The 12,712-nt window shown below is 42.8% G+C and overlaps 1 protein-coding gene across 2 annotated transcripts in view; it reads right to left on the bottom strand.

The window, feature by feature from the left end:
* Positions 1 to 12,712, bottom strand: part of dlg5a (discs, large homolog 5a (Drosophila)) — a 59,250-nt gene that overhangs the window by 6,261 nt on the left and 40,277 nt on the right. The window contains exons 17-23 of one of the 2 annotated variants that reach the window (XM_015944930.3): positions 12,275 to 12,395; positions 12,036 to 12,180; positions 11,508 to 11,641; positions 11,298 to 11,387; positions 9,076 to 9,244; positions 7,471 to 7,633; positions 140 to 273 (exon numbers count right to left, since the gene is read on the bottom strand). In XM_015944930.3, the coding sequence (XP_015800416.3) occupies positions 140 to 273; positions 7,471 to 7,633; positions 9,076 to 9,244; positions 11,298 to 11,387; positions 11,508 to 11,641; positions 12,036 to 12,180; positions 12,275 to 12,395 (956 nt within the window). The remainder of the gene's footprint in view (positions 1 to 139; positions 274 to 7,470; positions 7,634 to 9,075; positions 9,245 to 11,297; positions 11,388 to 11,507; positions 11,642 to 12,035; positions 12,181 to 12,274; positions 12,396 to 12,712) is intronic. The other variant, XM_015944931.3, reaches the window with a different exon arrangement.

The following is a 12,712-nucleotide window of genomic DNA, read 5'->3' as shown; positions in this document are numbered from 1 at the left end:
CTTCATATTTGAGAGCCAATTTATCTCATCTTAAAGCTAATTAAGTAAATAATGGGTCAAATGAACACTTAAACAGATTACCTCATAAGAACCGATTCAGGAATCAGCAATACATCCCGACTAGGATCTAAGTGATTACCTGGAGCGAGAGTGGTTCCCCAGCTGGTACATGTGAGGGTTATACTGGGCCATGATGGTGATGGTGTCACACTGCTGGCCGATGATGAGACGAGCCTGCTGCTCCGTGGCATTTCGCAGGTTAATACCATTGTACTGATAAAACAAAGAAGTGTGATTAGAAAGACACTTTTAGAAAAGGTTATGTTAAGAAAAGAACCAGGAGACGGAAACTCAAGTGTGTGTTCAGTCTGTTAGAGCTGCAATCTGGACTTTTACCCTTTTCAGAAATAGTCTATGATTTTTAAAAACCTGTAAAATTAACAGTCTTACCCTGTACTGTGATATAATGATATAATGGAGGTAATATCTCATTGTGTTTGCTAAGCCCATCCCTGTTCATAGAGCTCCATGCAATTTGAATTGACCGCTGCTCACCATTAGCCAATTCAGTGGTGTGAAAAACTATTTGCCCCTTCCTGATTTCTTATTCCTGATTTCTTATTCTTTTGCATGTTTGTCACACAGAATGTTTCTGATCATCAAACACATTTAACCATAAGTCAAAGATAACACAAGTAAACACAAAATGCAGTTTTGAAATGATGGTTTTTATTATTTAGGGAGAGAACAAAATCCAAACCTACATTGCCCTGTGTGAAAAACTAATTGCCCCCTGAACCTAATAACTGGTTGGGCCTCCCTTAGCAGCAATAATTGCAATCAAACGTTTGTGATAACTTGCTACGAGTCTTTTACAGCACTCTGGAGGAATTTTGGCCCACTCATCTTTGCAGAATTGTTGTAATTCAGCTTTATTTTAGGGTTTTCAAGCATGAACCACCTTTTTAAGGTCATGCCATAGCATCTCAATAGGATTCAGGTCAGGACTTTGACTAGGCCACTCCAAAGTCTTCATTTTGTTGTTCTTCAGCCATTCAGAGGTGGATTTGCTGGTGTGTTTTGGGTCATTGTGCTGCTGCAGCAACCAAGATGGCTTCAGCTTTAGTTGACGAACAGATGGCCGGAAATTCTCCTTCAGGATGTTTTGGTAGACAGTAGAATTTATGGTTCCATTTATCACAGCAAGCCTTCCAGTTCCTGAAGCAGCAAAACAACCCCAGACCATCACACCACCACCACCATATTTTACTGTTGGTGTGATGTTCTTTGTCTGAAATGCTGTGTTACTTCTACGCCAGATGTAACGGGACATTTGTCTTCCAAAAAGTTCGACTTTTGTCACATCAGTCCACGAGGTATTTTCCCAAAAGTCTTGGCAATCATTGAGATGTTTCTTAGCAAAATTGAGACGAGCCCTAATGTTCTTTTGCTTAACAGTGATTTACGTCTTGGAAATCTGCCATGCAGGCCATTTTTGCCCAGTCTCTTTCTGATGGTGGAGTCGTGAACTTTGACCTTAATTGAGGCACGTGAGGCCTGCAGTTCTTTAGAAGTTGTCCTGGGGTCTTTTGTGACCTCTCAGATGAGTTGTCTCTGCGCTCTTGGGGTAATTTTGGTCGGCCGCCCACTCCTGGGAAGGTTCACCACTGTTCCATGTTGTTGCCATTTGTGGATAATGGCTCTCACTGTGGTTCGCTGGAATCCCAAAGCTTTAGAAATGGCTTTATAACCTTTACCAGGCTGATAGATCTCAATTACTTTTGTTCTCATTTGTTCTTGAATTTCTTTGGATCTTGGCATGATGTCTATCTTTTGAGGTGCTTTTGGTCTACTTCTCTGTGTCAGGCAGCTCTTATTTAAGTGATTTCTTGATTGAAACAGGTGTGGCAGTAATCAGGCTTGGGTTGGCTACAAAAATTGAACTCAGGTGTGAACCACCACAGTTGGGTTCTTTTTTAACAAGGTGGGCAATTAGTTTTTCACACAGGGCAATGTAGGTTTGGATTTTGTTCTCTCCCTAAATAATAAAAACCATCATTTCAAAACTGCATTTTGTGTTTACTTGTACTATATTTGACTAATGGTTAAATGTGTTTGATGATCAGAAACATGTTGTGTGGCAAACATGCAAAAGAATAAGAAATCAGGAAGGGGCAAATAGTTTTTCACACCACTGTAGACAGTTGCTTACATAAAGATGTCAATTGAGGACGTACCTAGACTGAGGCACAGTTGGTGACCTTTCTCGTAGACAAGTAAGTCTTCAAAAAATGAATAATAAATACTACGATGAGAGCAACCGAAATGAATGAGATGTAGGCTCAAACGACTGCTATTACTCCAGCAATCCTAGTCTACGGGTTACATGCAGAGAATGCAGGGAGAATGGTTACTTCAAAACCTGCACTCAACACTAACAGCAACTGCTACCACAACTTGAGATTGACCAGATACAACACAAATTCTATGGCAAGGAGGAGCCAAGACACATGGTCAGAAGTGAGCCAACGGTCAGAAAGGTACAATGACAAAACCAGGACCCAAGAGCTACGGCCAGGAACCCATACCTGAAGCACTGGAAACTGCCAAACAAAGGCTTCAAGCCATGGCCAGCTGCCTAAAGAAATACATGAGAGAAAGTGAAGCCAGGCGACCCAACCAGCTGATGTGTATTCTCAGTGGCAGGGTAACAATAAGGCTGGAGACTGACTGGAAGGGCTTTAGACTGGCTTAAGAAGCTCACTGCACACTATTGTGCACCTGGCAGCACAAATGAGCCAGGTGATAAAGGATGGGACTCACCCTGAAGGGCTAACTGATGGGCAAACAATCCTGATCCTGAAGGACCCCTCCAAGGGTACAGTCTCATCTAAATATCGGCCAAAAACCTGGCTCTCCACAACATGGAAGCTCATGTTAGGCATCACAGCAACTAAGATAATAGACCGAACAGTCACCCAAGACTGCAAAGCCAGACACACAAACCTGTGCTTGGCCTGGGTTGATTACAAGAAAGCCTATGAGCTGTACAACAACATCAACAGGACTCTGAAAGCCTTCATTGCAAACTCTATGGGGCTGTGGAAAACCACCGTTGAAGCCAATTGTACAAGTTTCCATCAAATGTAGCATATGCCAAGGAGACACTCTGCCCTCACCACTGTTCTGCATTGGTCTGAACCCCTTCAGCCAAATAATAAACAAGACTGGCTATAGATATTGACTCAAGAATGGAACCACAGTCAGCCACCTCCTCTACATGAATGACAAAGCTGTACACCAAGAGACATTGACTCGGCACTGATATTGGGATGTTATTCGGACTTTAGAAGTGTGGTTGGATGGTGACCAAGAAAGAGAAGGTAGTCCACACAGATGGGATCACCCTCCCAGAAAGGACAACAGCAGACATTGAGGACAGCTACAAGTACCTTGGTATCCCACATGCAAATGGCAACCTTGATGAAGCCGCAAGGAAAGGAGCTACAGCCAAATACCTACAACAGGTAAGGCAGCACAATGGCTAAAACAGGATCGGGGCAACCAACCGCTACGCCCTGCTAGTAATCAGATATCCTGCAGGAATAATAAGCTGGCTGAAGGAAGAAATACAGACCCCAGATATTGGGACACGGATGCTCCTAACCATGCATGGAGGGTTCCATCCAAAATGCAGCACCCGCAGACTGTACACTAGCCATAAGGAAGGAGGCCAAGCACTAGTGAGTGTGAGAGCCACTGTCCAGGATGAAACATCTAAGATCCATAAGTACATCAAGGACAATGCACCAACAGATAACGTGCTTAGTGAAAGTCTCAGACAATGGCGAACAGAGGAAGAGATGCTGCAACTACCATTGTGGGAGGACAAACCCCTCCATGGGATGTACCACAGACAGATAACTGAAGTGGCTGATATCAAGAAATCCTACCAATGGGTAGAAAGAGCTGGTGTGAAGGACAGCAGAGGCCAAGATCTACCACACCAGACAAGACCCAAGGTGCAGGCTATGCAAAGAGGCCCCTGAGACAATCCACCACATAACTGCTAGGTGTAAGATGCTGACAGGGAAAGCATTGATGGAACGCCACAACCAAGTGTCTGGTATAGTGTACAGAAACATGTGTGCAGAGAATGGACTGGAAGCCCCATGGTCAAAGTGGGCAACACCCCCTAAGGTGGTTGAGAATGAGTGAGTCAAGTTCTTCTGGGACTTCCAGATCCAGACTGATAAAATGGTGATGGCAAACCAACCAGACATTGTGGTGGTGGTGGACAAACAACAGAGGACAGCTGTTGTGTTTGATGTGGCAATACAAAGTGATGCAACATCAGGAAAAAGGAACATGAGAAACTAGAGAAGTACCAGGGCCTCAATGAACACTTTGAGAAAGCCCAGAGAGTGAAGACATCAGTGGTGCCCGTGGTCAACAGTGCACTTGAGGCAGTAACCCCCAGACTGGAGGAGTGGCAAAAGCAGATCCCAGGAAAAACATCAGACATCTCAGTCCAGAAAAGTGCAGTTTTAGGAACAAGTCTCTGGTAGAGGACCCGAGCTTGGAAGAATGAGAACACCCGCAGAGGGTCCACAATATATCACACCTATTTATGTATGTGTGTGTACATATATACATATATATATATACATATATATATATATATATATATATATATATATATATATATACATACATATACACACACACATACACATATATATACATATACATACATACACACACACACACACACACACACACACACACATATATAAATACATATACATACATACACACACACACACACACACACACACATATATATACATATACATACATACATATATATACATATACATACATACATATATATACATATACATACATACATATATATACATATACATACATATATATATATATATGCATACATATATATATACATATATGTATGCATACATATATATACATACATATATATACATACATACATATATATACATACAGTGGGGCAAAAAAGTATTTAGTCAGTCACCGATTGTGCAAGTTCTCCCACTTAAAATGATGACAGAGGTCAGTAATTTACATCATAGGTACACTTCAACTGTGAGAGACAGAATGTGAAAAAAAATCCATGAATTCACATAGCAGGATTTTTAAAGAATTTATTTGTAAATCAGGGTGGAAAATAAGTATTTGGTCAACAACAAAAATTCAACTCAATACTTTGTAACATAACCTTTGTTGGCAATAACAGAGGTCAAACGATTACTATAGGTCTTTACCAGGTTTGCACACACAGTAGCTGGTATTTTGGCCCATTCCTCCATGCAGATCTTCTCGAGAGCAGTGATGTTTTGGGGCTGTCGCCGAGCAACACGGACTTTCAACTCCCTCCACAGATTTTCTATGGGGTTGAGGTCTGGAGACTGGCTAGGCCACTCCAGGACTTTCAAATGCTTCTTACGGAGCCACTCCTTTGTTGCCCGGGCGGTGTGTTTGGGATCACTGTCGTGTTGGAAGACCCAGCCACGTTTCATCTTCAAAGCTCTCACTGATGGAAGGAGGTTTTGGCTCACAATCTCATGATACATGGCCCCATTCATTCTGTCCTTAACACGGATCCGTCGTCCTGTCCCCTTAGCAGAAAAACAGCCCCAAAGCATGATGTTCCCACCCCCATGCTTCACAGTAGGTATGGTGTTCTTGGGATGCAACTCAGTATTCTTCTTCCTCCAAACACGACGAGTTGAGTTTATACCAAAAAGTTCTACTTTGGTTTCATCTGACCACATGACATTCTCCCAATCCTCTGCTGTATCATCCCTGTGCTCTCTGGCAAACTTCAGACGGGCCTGGACATGCACTGGCTTCAGCAGCGGAACACGTCTGGCACTGCAGGATTTGATTCCCTGCCGTTGTAGAGTGTTACTGATGGTGACCTTTGTTACTATGGTCCCAGCTCTCTGCAGGTCATTCACCAGGTCCCCCCATGTGGTTCTGGGATTCTTGCTCACTGTTCTCATGATCATTTTGACCCCACGGGATGAGATCTTGCGTGGAGCCCCAGATCGAGGGAGATTATCAGTGGTCTTGTATGTCTTCCATTTTCTGATAATTGCTCCCACAGTTGATTTTTTCACACCAAGCTGCTTGCCTATAGTAGATTCACTCTTCCCAGTTTGGTGCAGGTCTACAATTCTTTTCCTAGTGTCCTTCGAAAGCGCTTTGGTCTTGGCCATAGTGGAGTTTGGAGTCTGACTGTTTGAGGCTGTGGACAGGTGTCTTTTATACAGATAATGAGTTCAAACAGGTGCCATTAATACAGGTAACGAGTGGAGGACAGAAAAGCTTCTTAAAGAAGACGTTACAGGTCTGTGAGAGCCAGAGATTTTCCTTGTTTGAAGTGACCAAATACATATTTTCCACCCTGATTTACAAATAAATTCTTTAAAAAATCCTACCATGTGAATTCATGGATTTTTTTTCACACTCTGTCTCTCACAGTTGAAGTGTACATATGATGAACATTTCTGACCTCTGTCATCATTTTAAGTGGGAGAACTTGCACAATCGGTGGCTGACTAAATACTTTTTTGCCCCACTGTATATACATATATATATATATATATACATATATATATATATATATATATATATATATATATATATATATATATATATATACATATATATATACATATTTATATTTAAACAATGTGTTTTAGCTGTGCTGACCGACTACAAGTGCATGTTCACAAATGAGAAGTGTTGTTTTCGGCCATAAATAGGTGTGATACATTTGTCAGCCTCTAGATGGTGGTGTTGGATAAAAAAATAACCTCCAGATTGTAACTTTACCACTACAAGGGCCACCTTATATGGTATGTAGTAAGTAGTGAAGTAGTGAGGTAGTGACGTGGTTCTCTCACTACTAAATAGGCCTTGAGCAGTCATTTTGATTGCTGAATTTAAAGGTAAAGTAAGTGTAAGTTCACAATTTCAGAAAATATTTCATTTAATGAACTAAGTTATTTTTTTCACCAAAAATATACTGAAATAGAATCATAACTGTCCATGTAATCAATGCTGTTTCTACGGTCACATTTCTTTTACACTTCTGTGCTGTTTTCTCTCTTTTGGAGGAGTGGTTGACGAAGTTAGATTTTGTTTTCTGCAGAGTCACAAATAAGGTTAACGTCATTGTTAATAAACTATTATAACATTAGCCACAGAAAAGAACTGGAGGTATTTTGAACTTGTTCAATGACAAGCAAACAAAAACAAAGTTTCAACATTGATTCATTTCTAAAACCACAACAAAATCAAGTTCTCTAAGTAATTAAGTTATTTTTTAAACGATCTGGAGCTAATCGAGTTCTTCCAGACATCTGACATTCATGCTGCTTGAGGCTAGAGTGTTAGTGACATTCAGTGGGTTGTTCATACCTCCAGTAATTGGTCTCCATACTCCAAGCCAGCCTGGTGGGCGATGCTACCTCCAGTAACTTTAGAGACAAAGATGCCTCCATTCTCCCCGCTGACGATGGAGATGCCCAGGGGCTCTGCACCTTTGTGCACAATAACATTGCGTGGTTCCTCCAAGTATGGTCTGGTGGGAAAGAGGAATCTGCATTAATGAGCAACCTCACAAGGATGCAGCTCTGGGATACCACACGAGAAGAAAAAAAAAAAAAGGGGGTAAAAAGGTGAAGTGACATTATCCCCGCTGGGCTCGGCTATTTATTTACAGCTCTGGGGAGTCGCTCACCATCCAGGCTGTTGCTGGAAATATCATCTGGCTAAAATATTTAACACTTTAAACAGAATGCTGTGGTTCAAACAAAGCCTGAACTTAAAGTTTAACACCCCATGTGGCTTATTAAGATTATCACCTTATTTAAAAGTGAAACAGCTGTAGAGCTCAGTATATGAATATAATGAGAACAATTAAAGCACACGAGCAAAGGAAAAAAATCATTTCACGTGAAAGAGAACTCTGTGCATCTTCATAACAAGGTTTGGACATGCCTTTGGGTGTCCTATAGGCAGATAGTCTCTGACTGTAAAGCATTTCCCCCTGAGGTAAAGAGTAGGAGTGCACAGGCAAGACCATGACCCAGAAGCTGCATGTTGGATGATACATTGCATAACATTCATAGTGCAGACTCATGGGTAACTTGGCTTTAGGCATGCATGCAAACAGTTTTGTCACCATACAGCATGAATGGTACATGCACTGAGATTCAATGGGCAGGCACACGAATAACAATGAACCTTTGAAGTTCAGAGTGTGGCTAATCAAAGTTTATGAACATCTTTGGGTAAAACCTAAACTGTTGCATGCAATAATAAACATTAATACATCTCTCCAAGTGAACGCGATCTGTTGGGGTGGGTAGTGAAACATCACTAAACCTCTTTTAGAATTCCACAGAGGGCACATGAACTGCAAAAGAGTGTTCTGCTTCGCCACAATCTATCTACCACCTCATCTGCTCTAAAGCTCGTGAACAGTGTGAAGATTGGGGGTGGGGAGGCATTCCTCAGTTTGTAGCACTGTGAGGGAGAACAAACCTGAGGCTCCTGAGTGAGGAGAACCTCGGCCTCGCAGCCAGAGGAATCCTTAGAAAAGAGCGATTACGATAAAGAGATCTGGAAGCGGAGGGTTGCACAGAGGCGGGAGGAAGATAGAGAGAAGAATGGGGGACAGATATGATACAGAGACAGTAAAGAGTCAAAGCTTGAGACGTATTGTCAGTACAGCATGGGACACAAACGTTGGACCAATGGATGAAAAACTATTCCAGCAAACTCAAAGGTTTTTAAAATTTCTACTCAACATTATTTATTAAATGAGCAACACCCTTTGAAATATCCTGGGAGTAACTATAAAAATATTTGCGCTACTTCCGCTAAAAAAACTAGATTTCAATTCTAAAAAGGTCATCCGCGTGTGGAAGGAACTAAATACTTACGAGTCAACAAATGCATTTACCACACAACAACAGCGACAGCATGCAGCTCAGGTGTGAAAAATCCTCTGGATCATACCTATCTTTCCTGCGCTCCCCTATTTGCACAGGACTGACCGAGATCCGGGGCAGAGTGGAAATGGAGCCTTGTGATTGGCTGCTGGCAAACGAGGAAGTCTCCAGATTAAGCGGCGACTGTGGCGGCGTGATGAGGCTGGGGCTGCTACACTCGGAGTGTGAGAGGGAACCTGGGTTTAAGGAAAGAGAGAGTTTAAGAAAATGTTTACGTTTGATGTTTTATTTTATTGTGCCACTGCTTTATGGATAACAATTAAGTTACTAGTTACAGCCGCACACGACTTGTAAAGGTTCTTTTTTCTGTTTCAACAACTGATATCACGCGGAACAAAAAGCATGATGGTTCCACCTTCTTTTTAGGTTTGTACAGACTACAGAACCCTGGACATGTTCCTTTTTTACTTTTGAGCCTTTGTGATTTGTTTACAGCCACTTGCTTGTGAAACTACCAGGAGAGGAGAATCGAGGCCCCTCTGTAGGATGGACGAAGCCAGAGGTCACCTCAAACTGTCCCTAACATGGTGTCCCTTGTACTTGAGATGTAGGTGGACACCTATGGAGCGTGTTCTCTTGTGCTGTGAAGTGAATTTGCTAGGTTGTTGTTTATAAGGGGGTAGAGCTGGGTGATATGGTTTCTAAATAAAATCTCAGATTGAAATGTTTTTCATTTCGATTTCCAACTTTATTAGATTTTTTTCCCTTTACTGTCTTAAACCGAAATAACAAATAACAGAATAACATTTTTTAAAATGTGCTTTTATTTTAATCATCCCTTCTGGGAGTTGACCTGAACTGAAAGTCTAACTAAACACAAGCTGTAAAACCTGCTTGTAAATCTTGATATTATAATTAAAGCTGTCCACATTATTCCTTAGAAAAATTTAGAGTCAGATCATTTCAAATGGGCATTTAAATGTCTCCACTGATATGTAGAAAATCACTTTTCTATTAGCCAAACTAACACTAGTACTGACACAGAAACAGCTGTTGCTGCGTCAGTTTCTTCAGCCGAACCCGGATCAGGCTAATGCTTGGAATGCAGCTATGCTAAACACCAACACCTACATGGTTTCGTTTACATCTTCCAGTGACCATAAAAGCATTTGTATGTTACGTATCAGACACGGTGAGGATATCTATTATCTGTCAGTTATTTCAGTTTGCTAATGTTTTGGTTAGTTCAATGAAATCTTCCTGAACAGGAAATTCAAAATAATGGATAAGATCGACTAGAAAAGGGCGGCTTGCCAGCTCCGTGTCGGGAGAGAGGTCCTGCCTCAGGTGGAGGAGTTAAAGTATCTCTGGGTCTTGTTCACGAGCGAGGGAAGGAGGGAGCAGGAGATCGACAGGCGGATTGGGGCAGCGTCTGCAGTGATGCGGACGCTGAACCGGTCTGTTGTGGTGAAGAAGGAGCTGAGCCGGAAAGCAAGGCTCTCGATTTACCAGTCGATACACCGCCCAATCCTCACCTATGGTCATGAGCTTTGGGTAATGACCGAAAGAACAAGATCGCGGATACAAGCGGCCAAAATGAGTTTTCTCCACGGGGTGGCTGGGCTCAGCCTTAGGGATAGGGCGAGGAGCTCGGACATTCGGGAGAGACTCGGAGTAGAGCCGCTGCTCCTCCATATCGAGAGGAGTCAGTTGAGGTGGTTTGGGCATCATGTTAGGAAGCCTCCTGGACGCCTCCCCATGGAGGTGTTTTAGGCATGTTCCACCGGCAGGAGGCCCCCTGGTCGACCCAGGAGATGTTGGAGAAAGTACATCTCCAATCTGGCCCAGGAACGCCTTGGGGCCCTGCCAGAGGAGCTGGTGGAGGTGGCTGGGGAGAGGACGGTCTGGAACTCCCTAGTTGGGATGCTGCCCCCGTGACCCGGAAGGGGATAGGTGGAAGAAGACGAGATGAGACGGGATAGATTTATCACCCAGCCCTGCATGGGGGTATGTACACTGGTCATTAACCAGGACTGTGTTTATGGCACTACTCTGCTTGTGTTTAGGTGTTTTATTCTTTGGGTAAGCCAGTATGTTATGTTTTTCTGACACACACACTACTTATAAAACTTTTTCTTTGAGTCTGTTCTGTTCTTGTCATTTTAAAGTCGTGCGTTTTCTTTCGGGTTTCATAGATGACTTGACAAAGCAGGAGGTTACAAGTAGATCTAAAAAAAATAAAGTATTTTTATGCCAGTAAAAAATGTGTTGCATTATGAGGTACAATACCTCTATCCGAACCCAGCATGGATCGGGGGTAACGAGGAGTGGAGGGAATTTTGATCCTCTCTGTGCGGTACTGGACATTACTGGAAGACCCTGGAGAGAGATCACGTCCAAAAATTAGCCCTTTGCAACAACATTCTGAAAGTCAAAGCAGGATGGAGTCTTAGGGCCTTGGCATGTGTGCGTGTGTTTATGCGTGCGTGTCAGACTGACCGAGCCATGCGCTGGAGGGCAGTGAGTTTGTACCGTGTGAAGCTCTGCTGCTGCGTGACGAGGAGGACTCTGGGTAGTCATTTGCACGTTTCTGCTGGCTCAGATCCAGGCTCAGATGACCCTGGTGTTGTGGGCTGCATAGATGTACATTAAAGTTACTTTTGTTCATACGGACGGTTATTCTTTTACTCTTAAGAGACATCCAAACTGGTAGGCTGAGCCAAATCACAACAGCACTACATAAAAGCATAGCTGTCAGTTTAATTAGTGATTCTGCCTTTGGGAAAATAAGTAATTTAGAAATAATGTTTGATTAAAAAGACTCATCAGAACAGCATTGGTGCGAAACATCAATATCAATTTAGAACGGCAGCTGGTGCCAGAGAACGTGGCAACAAACGATGAAGAAGTGTGCTCAAGACTCGACGAGTACGAGTTTTAACTCCAGCTGATTGTAAACCACTTTCTGAATATTAAATGGAAAATTAGAAAGATAAATCAGACACTATGGTTTCAGAACAGAGGTACCTGGTGTGGGTGTGCTGGTGACAGATCTGAGATGCAACAGATGGACAGTTTGTAGTGTGAACGCGGTGGCTGCGCACAGTATACACAGGGTTCCTCATCACAGCCGTCACCGCAGGGCAAGGAGACAGCCCACGGTGGGCTGAATCTGAGAAATCACAGACAAACCTCCACGTTAGAGAACCATGAATCTGTGATGATGCTGGGCATGGTTAGGCATTTAAAAAGGGGGAGACTCTCACTTGGAGGTAGGGTGCCGTTATAGACCGTAGGGACGAAGCCAACGCTGTGTCTATGAGAGCGGCTGGGAGAAGAACGCAGCATGTCCCTGGGCTCTGGAGAATGCTCATCGTTGGAGTAGCTCTGTGATGAATTATAAACAGTAGGTCTAAGATAATTTTGTTTTTAAATATTTTCATAAGAAAAAATCACAACATAAACATCATGCAAAAGTAAAATGAACATTTCTCCACTCTGGGTCCCCTGGATGCTCCGGCGTGAAGTGAAGTCAGTGGACATATGGCCTGGAAGCCAGGTTCTGACTCAGCTGGGTATCTACGAGTACTAGAGCATCAATCACTCCGACACGCTGGCCAAGAGGCAAATCTCACAGGCTTAACCCGGCGACAGCCAATACATTTTACTACTAAATGAATACTTTGGCTGACTGGACTCAAAAC

This window comes from Nothobranchius furzeri, chromosome 12 (genome assembly GCF_043380555.1).
Source record: "Nothobranchius furzeri strain GRZ-AD chromosome 12, NfurGRZ-RIMD1, whole genome shotgun sequence".
Taxonomy (NCBI): domain Eukaryota; kingdom Metazoa; phylum Chordata; class Actinopteri; order Cyprinodontiformes; family Nothobranchiidae; genus Nothobranchius; species Nothobranchius furzeri.
This window is presented reverse-complemented; position numbering and strand designations above follow the sequence as displayed.